Below are 17,034 nucleotides of genomic sequence, written 5' to 3' on the forward strand. Positions count from 1 at the left end.
CATTCAAGAAGCTAATGATATCCTCTTTGGCAGTTTTCAAGAAATAGTAGTCAAACCATAATTCAATTTCATTTAGTATCTGATGAGCACCTCCTTTTACAGTTAGTATTGGATTAGGTACTTAAGGACAGGTAGTTTGACTGAATGCATTTTAAAAATAAATAGGTAAAACTTACAGTGGTATTCACAGAATGTTTGGCAGAGTTGTATTTTGAAAATTCTACTGCTGAGAAACTTGAGGTTCATATTTTTTCTCATTCAGTCCCTAAGGCTCTTTTTTGAGTTTTCCAAGCTTTGATGGAATTTCAGATATTGCTTTAAATTGCCAGTAGTACCTGTGTACCACTTCGGCCCCTGCACAAATGGCCAGGAGGCTGGCTGTGAACATTTTCAAGAAGGTGAGCCAGAACATGTTTGTGGGCGTGGTCGGCAGGCACTAAGAACGCTGAGCAGTGGATCAGAGGACCGACCAAAGTGTGTTCAGGAATGAGAAAAACACTATATATACATATATATGTGTATATATACAAACATTATATATATATATAGGCTATGTCGCTGAACTCCCATGTAGCTGACTACGGTTTGAGTCCTGGACCCGGTGGCTTAAACTCACGCCAGGCATGTGTGCATGTGTGCCCAAGATTCCGAGAGGAGAATGGAGGAGAAGGAATTGTGGCATGGCCATCCACTCTGGGGGGCGATTTTTTGCCTTCTATCTCTCTGTCTGTCTCTGCCTTTCTGGCGAGTGCACATGCCCTATAGCAAAAACCTCTCCAAAAAAAAAAAAAAGTTTTTTGCTATAGGGTGTGTGTGCTTGAGACAGAGAAAGAGAGAGAGAGAGAGAGAGAGAGAGAGAGAGAGAAATCACCCTTGGGGGGGATGGCCATGCTACAATCCCCTCTCTTCCATTCTCCCCGCAGGATTTTGGGCATACGTGCACACATGCCTGGTGTGAATTTCAAATCACCATGTGTGGAACTCAAACCACAATAGGCCATGTGGGAGTCCAGTACTTAACCACTATGCCACCTGCTGCCCCCAACGCTATACCTTTCTAAGAGAAATTGGAAATTAGAATAATTTTAATTGTTGGCTCAAATTTTTAAAATATTATGCAAGTCAATCAAAATATACCTACCTGAGGACCAAATTCAGTCCATGATACAGCAGTTAGCAAACTGACTTCATTCATTGCCAGAGTTTCCCATCAGGTGTTCCATGACCCAGGGAGATATCTGGCTTGAATACAGCTGTGTAGAGATATCAAGTCTTCAACCGGAGTAGCCAGGTGATGTCCAAAGCAGCCCTCACTCGGACAGTTAGCAAGCCTTATCAGCTGGTCCCAGAGTACCACATATGTACTAACTGTATCTATGAGTGCCCATCTGTTCCTCTGGATTTTTTTCTTCCTTTAGGAACATGTATGTATGCATGTGTGTGTGTGTGTATATATATACACACACACACACACACACACACACACACACACACAAGGAGACTTCAAAAAGTTCATGGAAAAATATAAGTACAATTTTTACTGTGAGATGATGATAATTTTGAATGCATAGTCTTTTTATAAGAATATATTTTCCATAAGCTTTTTGAAGACCTATTTCATAATGAGCCTACTCTCAAAAGCACGTGCAAAGCACAATATAAACTACTTTCCAGAAATAACTGTGGAAACTTACCTTAAGAGATTCTTTTTTTGTGAGCTTGCTTGAAGTTGAACCTTCCTTCTCCGAGCCATTATAAAGTTTAGATTCAGACTGAAATCACATAGAAAGGAAGAGGAGAGAAATAATAATTAAAATCTTCACTTACTGTATACACATGTAATGTAAGAATTACTGCTAAAGCTGTGTTTGTGACATTCTTTCCATTCATTGCTGACTTAAGTAAAATGTCAATTTTTAAATATCGATTTTCCATACATTCTGGGTCACTGGAAAAGTCATGATGCATTTTTGCATAGAAAAATATGTCATCATTTTTCTGATAATCTCACAGTTTGTGTTTAAAAACAAATTCATAGTTAAAGCGTTGGATTCTCACATAGTCAACCATGGTTCAAGTCCCAGACCTGGAGTAATCACTCTGGGCACATGTGCTTATGTGACCGAAATCCTGAGACGACTGAAGGAGATGGGACTGTGAGTGGCCATCACTACTTGGGGGGTGATTTCTCACTTTTATCTCTCTTTGTCTCTCTCCGGTGAGCTCACAAACAAACAAAATCCATATTAAATACACAAATACACAAAACTAGAAACTAATCAATAGATTAATCTACAATACAAAGTTAAATATGATAATCTGTAACTTTTTGCATATTGCTTTTCAGAGTATTTCTAAAGCACAGAACAATTACTAGGTTGTCGGAAGTCTTGATGGATTTTTCTACACAAAAATGCATCATGACTTTTCTGATTACTCACTAATTATTCTTAGGACCAAATCAGCTAAAGCAATGTCATTTTTTAACAGCTAAAATATTATAAATTAAAAAAAGCAAACATAAATCATGTAATTCTAGTAAGGGTCTGTACATACTGTCCCATTTCTGCTTCTCCAAAAGGAAAAAACAAAACAAAACAAAAGCATCTTCAGAAACTAGTATTAAGTCACTATAATTTGCAGTATTTGAACACCAATATTTCCAGAATCTATTTCTTCCTATCTAGTACATCTAAGTTATTATTGCTTTAAATTTGTTCCTAGACTTTTAGTTCATACTTCACATTTTCACGTGATCTAATAAGACCTTGAAAAAAGGCACACAACAGGTGGGTTTATCTCCATTTCACAAATCATACAAGGGAGGCTCAGGGAGGCTGACTTTCCAATGTAACAACCATTCACAAAGCAGAGGTCAGAACCTGGAGCTCCTAGTCCAGTGCTCCTTTAATGAGACCACATTCTTTCACTAGAAGAGCACAAAACTAAAAGGCAGTTCTATAAATCTCGGAACAACAATATTAAACAGATATCTTCAATGTCCTATGATTTTCATTTTAAAGTATTGTTAGACACTTAAAGTTCTAAGCAGGATTTCTGATGCCAGAAAAGTATAAAGGACTGTAAGCCAAGTGGTGGCTTTCAAATATTGAATGGTCTGATTTGTATAACTTCACCAGATATATTCAAAGATAAAGGTCTTTGAATACAAACTCACTCACTCTAAAGATCCATGATACAGGCCATGAAAGAATTCTTTTAACATTCCCCTGAGACAGGTGCTATCCCTATAGTCTGAAGAAAGAATACAAGATACCAAGAAGAATCTGAATCAAAGGGCTTTGTTAAATTCGCTCCTTCAATTCCCTCCTTCCCAGTTATTACCGTAAGATCATACTTTCCCACTTTATCCAATCGTACTTTCATATGACCGTCTAGTCTTCATCAAACCAAAGCATACAAATACAGATACCCCTGTTTCTTCGGATTTTCATTTCTGAAGGCCCCTATGTCACACAGAACTTATATTAAATAAATTTGTATTTTTTTTCTTTTTAATTTGTATTTAGTCATAGGAGTCTCAGCACTGAACCTTGCAATGGGTATGAAATAAAATTTTCTCCCCTATGTGATTAAGGCGTTTCTTATGTATCTGTTAAATAAATCAGGACATTATTAGATTTCCATCCTGAGTACTTTATATACATAACATGGATCTCTATGTAATGAGTACCTCAATGTCAGCTATGAATAATACATGTAAAATCATATGTATAAACATACTGTGGATTGTAGGATTAACATAGCAAAACCTACAGCTAAATACAATAGAGAATTTACTAGCTGAAGAAATAGGTTTTCTTATAGTGATTGAAGTGTAATTTTACAAATATACAAGTTCTTCCTGCTACTAAACATAACCAAGGAGAATAGTCAAAAGTCAAATTCCTTGACAAATTAAAGAAAGTCTAGTAAACTATAAGCTTGTAGAAAAATAACTATCTCATATAGTGTTTCTCAAATTTAAATATATACTCTTAAAGAAAAAATTTGAAACAGACCTAATAACATGTAAATGCATCCCAGTTTAATACTGATTTAAGAAATCATGTCTTATTCTAAGACAAAAAAGTCTTTCAATCACAGGCTATACCTGCAAAGATCTTTGGCCTTTAATTGTTGAAATGTATATATTTTGACTAATCTGAATGAAGCAAAAACTCTTCCTTTTAATGAGAAGTACTACAGTAGCGGACATGCCAGAAACAATATTATTGTGGAGAGAAAACCACCTATGGGCTATATTTCCAAGTAACCAATAGTCCCTGAGGAACTTTATAGTTTGGATGTAGCAACATGAAAACACACCATAAAGGTTAAATAGAATTTCAGTGTTAGTTCCTTTATCTTTTTATTTTATTTTATTTTGTTATAGAGCACATGCATTCACCAGAGAGAGACAGAGAGTAAAAGTGAGAAATCACCCACTGCGGGGGATGGCCACACACTAATCCCTTTTTTGCCCATTCTGAGATTTGGGGAGATTTTGGGCATGCACACACATGTGCACAGCGTGATTTTCAAGCCACCAGGTCTGGGACTCAAATCATGACTGGCCATGTAGGAATCTATTGTCTAACCACCATGCCATAAGCTTGCCCCAGTTCCTTTATCTTAAACATTTAAAAAGATATCATAATCATATATTTGGGATGACAATATGCTTACCTTGCTCTTTGACATAGAAAGGGAAGATTCATCTTTATTTTGAGAAATATCTTCCTTCCCTCTTTCAAAACCTTTGGAAAAAATTGTCAATATCTTAGTATTACTACTTTTGAATATATACAGTCATTAATGTTAAAAAGCAAATACATATGTCATTTAATTTTAAATATATACATTTTATTTTATTAGTAGGAAGCCTATATGTAATTTTACACTATTATAGTTTAAAAACCTCTAAAGAGTCATCTCTAGTATTATATTCTTTACAATTAAGTAAGGCTTAGAGAAACAATGTAGTTTTCCCCTGAATCCATTAAGAAGAAGCTAAGTGCTTCTTTTTGTGTTCCTATAGCACTTTGCATGAGTTTAGCCTCACAGTTTTTATTCTAGTGAGCTAGCTTCTTTCTTTCTTACTTTTTTTTCTTCTTTTTTTTTTTTTTTTTTGCTAGAGAACATGTGCATTTGCCAGAGAAAGAAGAGAAAGCATTCCTCATGAGACATGGTCATGCCTCAATCCCTTCTCCATCCCTCCCTCCTTTTAGGATTTTGGGCAAGCACACATACCTGGAGCATTTCCCAAGTTCCCAGGCTGGGACTCAAAATGTGAGGGTGACCATGTGAGATCTGGCTGCCTTAACCACCAGGCCATAAAGCCGACCCCTTGTTAGCTGGTTTCCAACAAGGAATCCTGACAGAACCAACACAGCCTTTTTTTCACATCTCTTGCTAAACTGGAAAGCAATTCTATTGGGCTGTCAAAAGAAGTCATAACATATTTTTTCTGCGCAAAAATGCATCATAACTTTTTCTGACAACCCAATAGGACAGGTGATGAAAGAAGATTGGGGAAATCTGAGCTGAAGGATAAACATAACAAAATTTTAAAAATTAAAAAACTAACATACCTGCTGTGAGAATTATATGAGAGTGTATATAAAGATTTAGTGCATATACTTCGTACACAATATATATTCAATTAATGTTGACCGTTATCACTAACATTGTCTACTACTATACAAATTCTAAAAGGATGAATCTAAAATATATGACTGTAGTGGGACACTAACACATAAACCCCTGCAAGGATATAACACATTCATATAGTACTATGCCAAAAACAGTTCATATCTTAATATCATAAAGGTGCAATTAGAGAAATGTTAATACTGAGATTCATGCAGCAGGCACAAATGAAGCAGCACACAGTTTAATGAGGTTCTTTCTAGTTTGGAGAATAGGTAATATTAAGGCTACCCTATAATGATTTGTTCTGAGTCCAATAAAAACCTATATTTAAAAAAAAAACCTACAATTATACATAAAGCAGCATTTAAAAAAGTTATCAAGAAGGACCCGCAGTTGATGTAATGGCTATGTCGCTGGACTCCCATGTAGTGGAATGCAGTTCAAGTCCCAGACCCAGTAGCTTAAACACACACCGCGCGTATGTGTGTATGTGCCCAAGATCCCGGAGATGAGAATGGAGGAGAAGAGATTGTTTGTGGCCATCCCCCTGGGGGGTGATTTCTCACTTTCTGTCTCTCTGTCTCTGTCTTTCTGGCGAGCACACATGCCCTATAGCAAAACCTCTCCCAAAAATATAGTCATTAAGAGACTTCACCCTCCTGTTCCTTGGTCCCTGGTCTAGCCAGGAGCCAAGATAAACCAATCAGCAGCCATCTACAACTCAGTTAAAAGCAACCCCTTTCAGGGATTTCGACCACTGAATACCCTCTGCCCAGATTTCACTGTTCTGCTTCCTACTCTAGCCAGGAGCCAGATTTAACTCCAAAAAATAGGAAAAATCATATAATCCATCAGATGACCAGAAACCACCGCAGAGGCACAAGAAATATGAGAAACAAAGAAAATATTTCTCCACTAATGGAAAAGAATAACTCCTCTTCGTCCACAAAGAATACAAGGAAATACATGAAAATGTCAGATAAAGAATTTAAAATAGCCATAATGACAAAGCTAACAGAAATGCAAGTGAATGGAGACAATGAACTCCAGAAGATACAGTAGAAAAGGGACACAGAGTTCTAGGAGGTGAGAAAATTCTTGCACTATCTGAAAGAGGGGATACACATTATAAAAATGAATTAAATGGAGTTGTTAGAGATGAAGACAGGAAATCAAAACTTTCGTTAAAAGTATCAAAAGCAGATTAGATCATGCAGAAGATCGAATCTCAGATGTAAAAGATAGAATCTCTGACCTAGAAAAATTCACCAAAAAGACTGAGAAAATAACTTCCAAAAATGAGAACAACATACAAGTTATACTAGATACCATTGAATGCCCAAACATCCGGATCATTGGTATCCCTGAAGGTGAAGAAACTAATAAGGGCATAGATAATCTATTCCATGAAATCCTCAAAGAAAACTTTCCAAACCTAGAGAGGCATTCAAATATCATACCCAAGAAATACAAAGGACCCCATGTAGAATTGACCCAAGAAGATCTTCCCCAAGGCGCATCATAGCTAGACTGACCAAAACCACAGACAGAGACAAGATACTAAAATTGGCAAGAGAGAAACGTCAAGTTACTTTCAAAGGATATACCATAAGGCTAATGCCAGAGCTCTCATTGGAAACAATGCAAGCAAGGAAAGAATGGGGAAATATATTCACAGTGTTAGGTGAAAAACAATTTCAACCAAGAATACTATACCCAGCAAGATTACCTTTCATATGGGAAAAAAAAAGACAAAAACATTCTCAGATAAGCAAAATCTGAAGAATTTACTAACACCATTTCAGCTCTCCAAAAAGTGCTGAAGGGAGTGCTATACCAGGAAAATTGAAGTTGGACACACAGAAATAAGAGTACAAGAAACAACCAAAAGAATGCCCAGCCTAATGGTAGGGACAAGTCCAGAGTTGAATGTTAGCTTCCAGAGTTTAAATGGAAAGATCAGGCCACAGTAACAATGTAAATTCAATAGAAGAGAGATTAATTACATAAGTCTGAACTAGTGAAACAGAATTTTTTGACTTTAGACTAAAGCATTACTAATTTTCTTCGATGCTTTTATTTCCATATTTAAAGATTTTTGTATTCTTTTGAACTGCTGATAGGTTGATCTACCTACTATTTGAAATGAATCCTAACCTTTCTCCTGGCTTTACGTTTTAAACAAATTTCTCTTAACATTAAAAAATGCTTTAAAAATACCTGTTAATACCTATTCAATGACTACAGTAAGCTATATAGCCCCAGTGAGGTGCTACTTCATAGTATGTTCACTTTATTCACTGAGGTTTACATCTAAAGTTAGACATGCATTCTTAAATATGTATATATCAGCTGTGCTTGATATCCAAAGTCTTTAAATTAATTAAAATCTTTAGTGAACCAAAAATTTTAGGGAAAAAAAAAAAAAAAAAAAAAAAAAAAAAAAAAAAAAAAAGGCATGGAAAATAACTGTATATACCAGAGATGGTGTGGGAGAAGGGAGATAGAAAGGATATAGTTGGCAGAGGGTGAGAGGCAGGGAATCAAGGAGGGAAAAAGAAAAGGCAAAACATATAAGAAACAAGAAATAGATAATAATTTGTTGATGACAGCATGTATGGTAATATCATTGATTGAGCCAATATATAATATATTCTGGATGTAAAATCTCATTTTGTATACTGAACTGATACACAGTATGTGGCTGTAAGTAAATAAATAAATAAATACATTCTTTAAAAAATATGTAAATGATGGGACCAGCAGTGAGCGTAATGGCTATGTCGCTGAACTCCCACATACTCGACGCGGTTCAAGTCCCGGACCCGGTGGCTTAAAACTCACGCCGGGCGCGTGTGTGTGTGTGTGTGTGTGTGCCCAAGATCCCGAGAGGAGAATGGAGGAGAAGGGATTGCGGCATGGCCATACCCCCTGGGGGGTGATTTCTCGCTTTCTGTCTGTCTGTCTCTGTCTGTCTGGCGAGCACACGTGCCCTATAGCAAAAACCTCTCCAAAAAATAAAAGTAAATGAGTAAAAGAAGGAATAGGGATTTGGAATCCTATCACTTCACTGGATTTTTGAAGAGTCTGCTTTACCCTAAACTCATATCTTTTTTGTAATTCATATTTAATCCAAAAGCCTTAAGGCTCTTCAAAGTTAAATAAAATACTAGATCTCAAAAATTACTTATAAATACAAGCTTTTTGCTGTTAAAAAAAAGTTACCAAATAGAACCAGTGCCTGAAACATTTAAAATCATTTTTAGCATACCATGATAAAATATAATTTTTCTATATTTGGCTTACAATGACTAGAAACAAATCCATTTCTTTTTTTTTTTTTAGAGGGATTTTTGCTATAGAGCACATGTGCTCACCAGAGAGACAGAGAGACAGAAAGCAAGAAATCACCCAACAAGGGGTTTAGCACACCACAATCCTTTCTCCTTCATTCTCCTCTCAGGATTTTGGGCAAGCATGCACACGTACCCAGAATAAGTTGGGTAAGTCCTATCAGATCCAGGACTTGAACTGCAAACAACTAAGTGGGAGTCCAGCAGCATAACCATTATGTCATCAGCTAGTTCATTTCATTTTTTAAATCCAGATAATTTACTAAGTTATTTCTGTAATGTAAATAAGAAATCTCTCTTTTTTCCCCTCTTTGGTTAGAAGGGTCACTCAGACAAAATACTAGGGAAAAATAACATTTCATAAATGCAACGTGGAATTTTAGATGAATACCTACATGAATTTGAAACATGAATATAAAACAAACCAAAAAGTTACATAACTATGTATAAAAGATCTGAAATATTAATTTGGAGTAATAAACACTGTGATAAGTTAATTCTCAATAGTTATGCCATTAATTACTTCAAATATTTTCTAAACATGTGTATGAAAACAAAAATTTTAAAAAAAAAAATATATATATATATATTATAAATTTAAAATATCATCTTTTATTTTTACAGTGACAGACTTCTATTACTCTAGTATTGTCTTAGTTTCAGCTGAATCTAGATCCATTTATTAGATTAAGAAAAATGCCTAGTTCAATGTGTCTAAAATCACACACATATTATTCAAAAAAGAACAGTAAATTTCAAAAGAAATCATAAGTCAGAATAAACTTTCTAAAACTGCAAATATGCCTTCTAGACAATTTCAAATGTTGGAAAAGGATACAAATAAACTTAGATTATATATTACCTGTCAAACCTAATAAATGATTCACATTTTAAAAGATTCTCTGTGCCTAAAACCTTCAAATCAAATGATTATTTTAAAGTTTGGTCCTGATGACTTCCAAGTTATTTAAAATTATACGGAGACAGGTCTAGCAGATGGAGTGGAAGTTAAGGTGGCTGGATCCCACATGGCCAACTTTGCAGTTCAGGTCCAGACCTGCTAGCTTGAAAATTATGCCGGGCACCTGTGCATGTGTGCAAGAAGAGAATGGAGGAGAAGAACAGTGGCGTGACCATACCACTGAAGGGTGGCTCTCACTTTTCCTCTCTGTCTCTCTGTCAAGTACATGTGCCCTATAGCAAACAAACAAACAAACAAACACACAAAAAAACAACAAAAAAGTTGTAGAGGTATAACGTAAAATGCTTCTTAAAACATTCAAGTCTGTCAAATTCCTTGAGTTCCAACTAAGGCAAATAAGTAGATGATCAACATAAAATGCAAAGAATATATATAAATGTTTAAAAGCCTTAATGAAAATATTGCCATATTGTGCACTAAGTTTCCAAGGGTAATTCCAAGGAAGGAGAGCAAAATGGTAATACTAGGGATTCTTGCTTTAGACTGAACAAAGCTCTTTTTCTAAAAGTATCCAAAATTACCTTTACCAAAATAAAAGTCAGCCATGAAAGTATATTTATTAGAAGGCAAAGTGCTTCTTAGACTTTGAAATACTTCTTAGGCTTTTAATAATTTCACACTGTGTAATTATTCACATAATAATTTAAAATTATTTCTTTGTTGAAAAATAGTTGTACTTATATAGGCAAAATCCCAAGTCAACAATACAGTATCAACCACTATCAGTAATAAAGACTAGTTTTAGATCATGACTTTTCATCAAGTTTTGCTTGTTAGTAATTTGGGGTAATAAATTCTCTTCCAATTCTCTCCCTCCGAGTCCCTCCCCTCTAATTCCCTCTCTCCAATTCCCACATAGGACAGAAATCTACCTTCCTACTTTCTGAACAGCCTTTTTCTTAAATATTGTCTCTTATTTAACTTACATAAAAAAGTAAGAGTACCTTTTGAGTGTTTTATTAAAGTCAAATACCTTCTAAATGGCCACTAAGTAAGTCAGGATTTGAAACCAAGCAGGCTAGCTCCATTCTCATTTGGCAACACACATTCAGGCTGATTTCTACATTTTCTGGGGTCATAAAACCTGTAATCGCAGATATTCAGAATCACAAATATTGAGACTGATAATGGCAAACCTTCCAATCAACTAAGAAATAATGATGAATTCACCTATGTGTGTACGTGTCGTGCACTGCACTAGAAGTAAGAGATAAAAATAGGAAAAGACTTTCAACTTCTTCACGAAAGGCTACTGTCTACAGAGAAACCACGTATTCACAAAAATTAAAAGTTATCTGCTCATAATGAAGGCAATAGGACAGTTAAGAGAACAAGCTATAGAGTTCAGACTACTTAAGTTTAAACCCTGGTACCACCTTTTCACTGGCTGAATGACCTTGGGTTAAGTACTTAACTCATGGTGGTTCAGTTTTCTACAGAAGTAAATGCATGAAAGTGATATACTGGGTCACTGGGAAAGTCATGACACATTTTTGCATAGAGAAACATAGAATAATACCTCATGACTTTCCCAACGACCTAATAGTACTGAAGTTTGAAGAGAGTACCACAAAATGTCTCTCATAAGGAAGAAACAAAAAGCAAACTAACACTTTTTAAAAAAGCTTTTAATTATCAAAGCAAATGAAGAATTTCTTAGTTATCATTCAACTAACCAGAAAAACAAAAACAAGATAAACCACTAATGACATTTAACTTGTTTTTTTAAAGTATGTCATATCTGGGGCCAGCAGGTAGCACAGTAGTTAAGGCACTGGACTCCCACATCCTGACCTGACCATGGCTTAAGTCTCAGACCTGGTGGCTGCTTTCTCACTCCCTCTACCCCTTCTCTCTGGCAAGAACATATGTCCTATAGGAAATTTAAAAAAATAATAATAATTAAAAAATTAAAAAGTATATATCTTTTTGTTTCAATATTTTCATTATGAGGGAACCACCAGGTAGCATGGTGGTTAAGGTGCTAGACACTCTCACATGGCTGACTACGGTTCAAGTCCCGGACCTGGCAGCTTGCTTTCTCATTTGTGCTCTCTCTCTGTGCCTCTGGTCAAATTAAATGAATGAATAAATAAAAACTGAATTAAATAATTCTTTAAAAATATTTTCATTATAGGAATAGTCACAGGCTCAAAATATTTCCAATGAATATAACTCTTCCATCATACAATCACTGTGTATAACCATGGGCAAGTCCTTTAATTTTCTAGGACTCTAGTTTCTCATCTGCAAATAAATTTTACATTAGATGATCTTTTTTTTTTTTTTTTTTGAGAGGTTTTTGCTATAGGGCATGTGCACTCACCAGACAGACAGAGACAGAGAGATAGAAAGCAAGAAATCACCCCCCAGGGGGCATGGCCATGCTGCAATCCTGTCTCCTCCATTCTCCTCTCGGGATCTTGGGCATGCATGCACACACGCCTGGCGAGAGTTTTAAGCCACCGGGTCCGGGACGTGACCCACGGTCGACTACGTGGGAATCCAGTGAACTAGCCATTACGCTAACTGCTGGTCCCATAGATGATCTTTTATATAGGTATGTAGGATTTACTTTCTCCTGCTAAGGCAATAGAATATTATTTCTGAATAAATTAGCATTTTGTTCTTAATTTCTAATTTGTTAACAGAATACAAGTACTAACACCATTGATGAGATATAACCTATTTATATATATTAGTTTAAAAAATTGGCTCATTAATGTTTAGGTATAATAAAGAAATGCTATGCTGCTTCAATTTAAATGAAATTATACATACATATCTATGGATGTATGTAGTAGGTATCTATAAAATAATTATAGGATGCTATGTTAACTACACTGTACACAACCAAGAACCAAGTAACTGTACAAAAAAAAAATCCAAGAAGTCAAAACATACTAAAAAAGTTCTATATATGCATTAAGCAGATTGGCTATAGACGACTTCTTTGCTCACAGGCTATATCCTTCCATTTTTAGGTACTGTTTAGAGTTTGGTACAATGAGCATATCTAGAATTAATAGCTGAGATTCAAAAAAGAGACAGATATCAAATATGAACTAAACGAAAGTAAAAGCAAATTGCGTGGTGTTGTCATAGGACATGGACAGGATATTATCACAGATCATCATAAAAGAAAAGGGGAAACCAATATGTTTCTTAAGGTAGACGTGACAAAAAGGAAGGGGAGGCTCTTAAGGGAAACTAAAAACAGGTTGTGCTTACAGTAGCAAGACAAAGTTATCTTTAAATAACTAAAGTAGAGCCAACCTTTCCTTATCTAATATCAGATAAAAGGAATTATATCTCAATAAATTTTCAGTACCACAATGATACACTTCAGAAGAAATTAGATATAATTTTTACTTTTAATTTAGTCACTTACTTGAAACCTTAATTCCATTCTACTTAGCTAATAAAATAAACCAGATATTTTAGAGAGTTTTTTAACCACAGCTGGTTGTATTAAAGGGATTATAAAATCATGAATCTTATACATGTGATCTTCTCCCATTTCAAGAAGTAGAAAACAAAAGAAACCATTTATTTTTATTAAAACAAACCCATCCAATATGACTTTAAATATGTTCTTTGACAAGATAAATGAAAACTTTGCCTTCCATCACCTTATTAAGTAGATATCAAACTTTAAAAAGTGAAGCGTTCTACTGTTTATCAAGGTCACATGACTATTCTTTAATACTAAGGAGATTTGTGGCATGAAGGTCAGCATGTGCTAGCAAGTTTGTTGGCTTAAAAAAATACAGACAAGAAGACAGACAAATACAGAAATGGGAACTAAGACTAACTGTAAAAGCAAAAATAATGTTTAACAACATTCCAAAATTTCACATTATATTTTCAAAGCTACTACTGAATGAAGAGAAATAGTAAAATTTATATCATTCTAGAACATTAGAAAGAAGTATGATAGTAACTATGCTACTCTAAGAAAATTCAATATGAATTCAATATGAATTCAGTGCTATTTAAAGCTTCTAGTACTTAAGCACAAACCAGGACTATGGCTTCAAATTATTTTAAGAAACACTGTTATAAAAGAAAATGAAATCAATAAATTTTTAGTAATGTGTTTAACTGTCCAGGTGAACACTGCTTATAATCACTTTCTCAAAGATACATACGCCACCTATCAGCATGTATATTCACGGAAAGTCATGAATGAAGGTTAATATGAAAACAGAAAATTTAATTCAAATTCAACAAAATATAACTGTCAGAAAAAGATATAAATGGTTAAAGCAAGCACCAGTTTCAGTCAATATATCTTTGCTGTATTGAAAAATATTTTTTATAAAGAAAAATTTAATCTTAAAAAAGTAGATATAATTCTGCAGTAACTAAAAAATTTAAAAGAAAAACAAAAAATTCTTCATATTTAAAAATATAGGTACAAATATTTGCTATAATAAATCTTTTTCCACACAGTAAAACATCAATTTATGCTATATCTCATTCGTCAATTATTTAATGTCTAAATTATAGCTGTCAATTGCCTAATTTAATTTAATAAATGCTACCCTAAAAATATAACATTTTCTAGCAAAAATTAATCATACACAAATACATCTAACAGAAAGAAAGGAATTTCAAAAATTATACCTAGGTAGGAAAACTTCATGTTAGGACTTGAGATAAGAGATTAAGATAATAAAGAAGTAATATTAAGTCTTACATTAAATGTCAGGTTTAATATAGCTACTATTCTATAGAAAATAGGCAAACAACAATAAATATCTGGGTTTCATTTGCTTAAACCTCAGAGCAATTTGATTATTCATAGAATTTTTTATTTATTTAAAAAGATTTGTATTTATATCAGAAAGACTTTAATTTTATCAAATGGTCACAATATTTATTTCTTTAGTTAAATTAAAAATTTATATTGCAAGCACTCAGGATTCTTACTTTACTAAATTGGTTCTCAAGTTTTAGCTAAAGAGACTATAAGAGAAAATATGAAAAATTAAATATATACAGCAGCAGTTACTGAAACTGAAGCTTTCACTACAGAACTGTTTTGTTTAAATGAAAGCAGCTTTAAGATCTTAAAATGCTGGTTTAATTTTAATAAAATATCTGTAAGAAATTAAGACAAAGAATACAAGATTAAACAAACAAACCTGGCAATGAAGGAGAAAGTTCATTGTAGCCTCCAAATGAAGCATTCCGAACAAGCTTTCGGCCATCAATTCGTGGAGGAAACAAAACAGGCGAAACCCCAGTACATGAAGAAAATCTACGTTGTTGTGAGCTCTCTTCTTTCATGGCTTAGAAGGTCTATTTAATGTATATGCTCACCCAGAGGCTAATTAGACCAGTATGGCAAAGACAGCCTTTTTTCTCACATCCAAATATAGCAAAACCCACCAGCACAAACAAAGGACACACACATTTAACAGCAAAGGAGAAGGACCAGACTGTCAAATCAGCAATAAACAGATAAAGAAAGAGACTGACAGAAAAGGCATTAAACCATGCTGCTGATTTTTTTAAATGAACTGATGAAAAGAAAGGCTGTTCCACTAATGTTTTACCTTTTTATCAAACCAGTTATGCCCTGCGCTGAATTGGCTGCTTTAGGAAAACAAAGCAGGATCAATACTTAGCAATTCAAGACGAAGTAATAAAGTGTTTCTCTTCTTTTCTCAAAAAGGCAAGGCTTTCATCACATCCATTATGTTTTTGCAGTATTCGCCACACTACCCACTTCTGACTCCTTCCTTTCCAGCTTTTGCTTACTTCATAAATGGATATAAACATAATACTTTTTATCTTCCGTGAAGCTTCTAGATTTATATCTGATCTACTGCTTGCCTCAGCCATGATTAAGAATTCATAAGGAAAGATATTCTTTCAAGTACAATTTTGATAGATTCCAACTGCTAAAGCCAAGAATAAACACTTAGGTTTTATCTCTAGCAGAGATATATGAGTCATTAAGATACTGTTAATACAAGTCAATCAACAAAGATTAAAATGACATCATAATAAGGCTCTATGCTTCAACACATGCTCCTCTGAAATAGATATGAGCTGCTATAGTTCCTTTTTACTAAACTTCTTAAAATATACAATCTACCAAAGAGTCTTTTCCACTAAAATCTCTCTTTTTTTAAACAAGCAAAAAAAAAAAGTTTATTATAGTAATAAATGAAAATACCTTTCTTTACTATGGTTAAAGCTAACTGATAGGGCCCCACATCATTAAATCTAACAGGTACTATCCTATTTCCAAAATGATACATTCTACCATGCCTTTAAACCTAATACTCAACATTTAAAAGAATTAATTGCTAGTTATATTAAGATCCATTTAATTCACCCTATCTTAATAGAAGTTAAAAATCTCAAGTCAGTTGCTGTCTTTGTGTCCCAGAAGATAGCCAACTGCCTAGGACTTCCCTCAGCATGCCAGGGGTATGCACAGACACCTATGACATGGGCGAGCCAAGACTGGAAGTAGCTCACAGCATAAAGACTTGGTTAGGGGTGCATATCTCTCTCTCTCGCTCGCTCTTGCTCTTTCTCCTTCTCTTTCATGTTGGAAATAAATAAATAAACTTAAAAAAAATTATCTGAGTTTCCTTCCTCACTACCACTTCAAGGTTGGTTTTCCATTTATATATAACCACCATCCCACATAATCAAAGCAGTTTCTCTTTATTAGAAAAGATGGGGGCCAGCAGGTGGCATGGAGGTTAATATGCTGGATCCCATATGACCGGCTTCATAGTTCAAGTACTGGACCCAGCAGCTTGAGAATCACACCAGGCATGTGTGCATGAGTGCCCCAAATCCTCTAAGGATGGTAGAGAAGGTACTGCAGTGTGGCCGTCCTCCTAAGGGATGATTTGTCACTTTCCCTCTTTGTCTCTCTGGTGAATACATGTGCCCTATAGCAAAAATTTATTTGGGGGGTAGGGAAGACACTTAAAAAACAAACCAAAAAAAAACTGTACAAACTTGATTTTCTGTAGATGACATTTTTTCATGGGCAAAGATGTCTCAAAATAA

The 17,034-nt window shown here is 34.6% G+C and overlaps 1 protein-coding gene across 2 annotated transcripts in view; it reads right to left on the minus strand.

The window, feature by feature from the left end:
* Nucleotides 1-17,034, minus strand: part of OSBPL8 (oxysterol binding protein like 8) — a 180,724-nt gene that overhangs the window by 49,773 nt on the left and 113,917 nt on the right. Inside the window, exons 1-3 of one of the 2 annotated variants that reach the window (XM_027769703.1) lie at nucleotides 15,141-15,300; nucleotides 4,690-4,760; nucleotides 1,695-1,772 (exon numbers count right to left, since the gene is read on the minus strand). In XM_027769703.1, the coding sequence (XP_027625504.1) occupies nucleotides 1,695-1,772; nucleotides 4,690-4,760; nucleotides 15,141-15,285 (294 nt within the window). In that variant the 5' untranslated portion in view covers nucleotides 15,286-15,300. Of the gene's footprint in view, nucleotides 1-1,694; nucleotides 1,773-4,689; nucleotides 4,761-15,140; nucleotides 15,301-17,034 lie in introns of those variants that run through there. The other variant, XM_006142849.3, reaches the window with a different exon arrangement.

This window comes from Tupaia chinensis, unplaced genomic scaffold, assembly GCF_000334495.1.
Source record: "Tupaia chinensis unplaced genomic scaffold, TupChi_1.0 Scaffold000085_1, whole genome shotgun sequence".
NCBI classification, from domain to species: domain Eukaryota; kingdom Metazoa; phylum Chordata; class Mammalia; order Scandentia; family Tupaiidae; genus Tupaia; species Tupaia belangeri.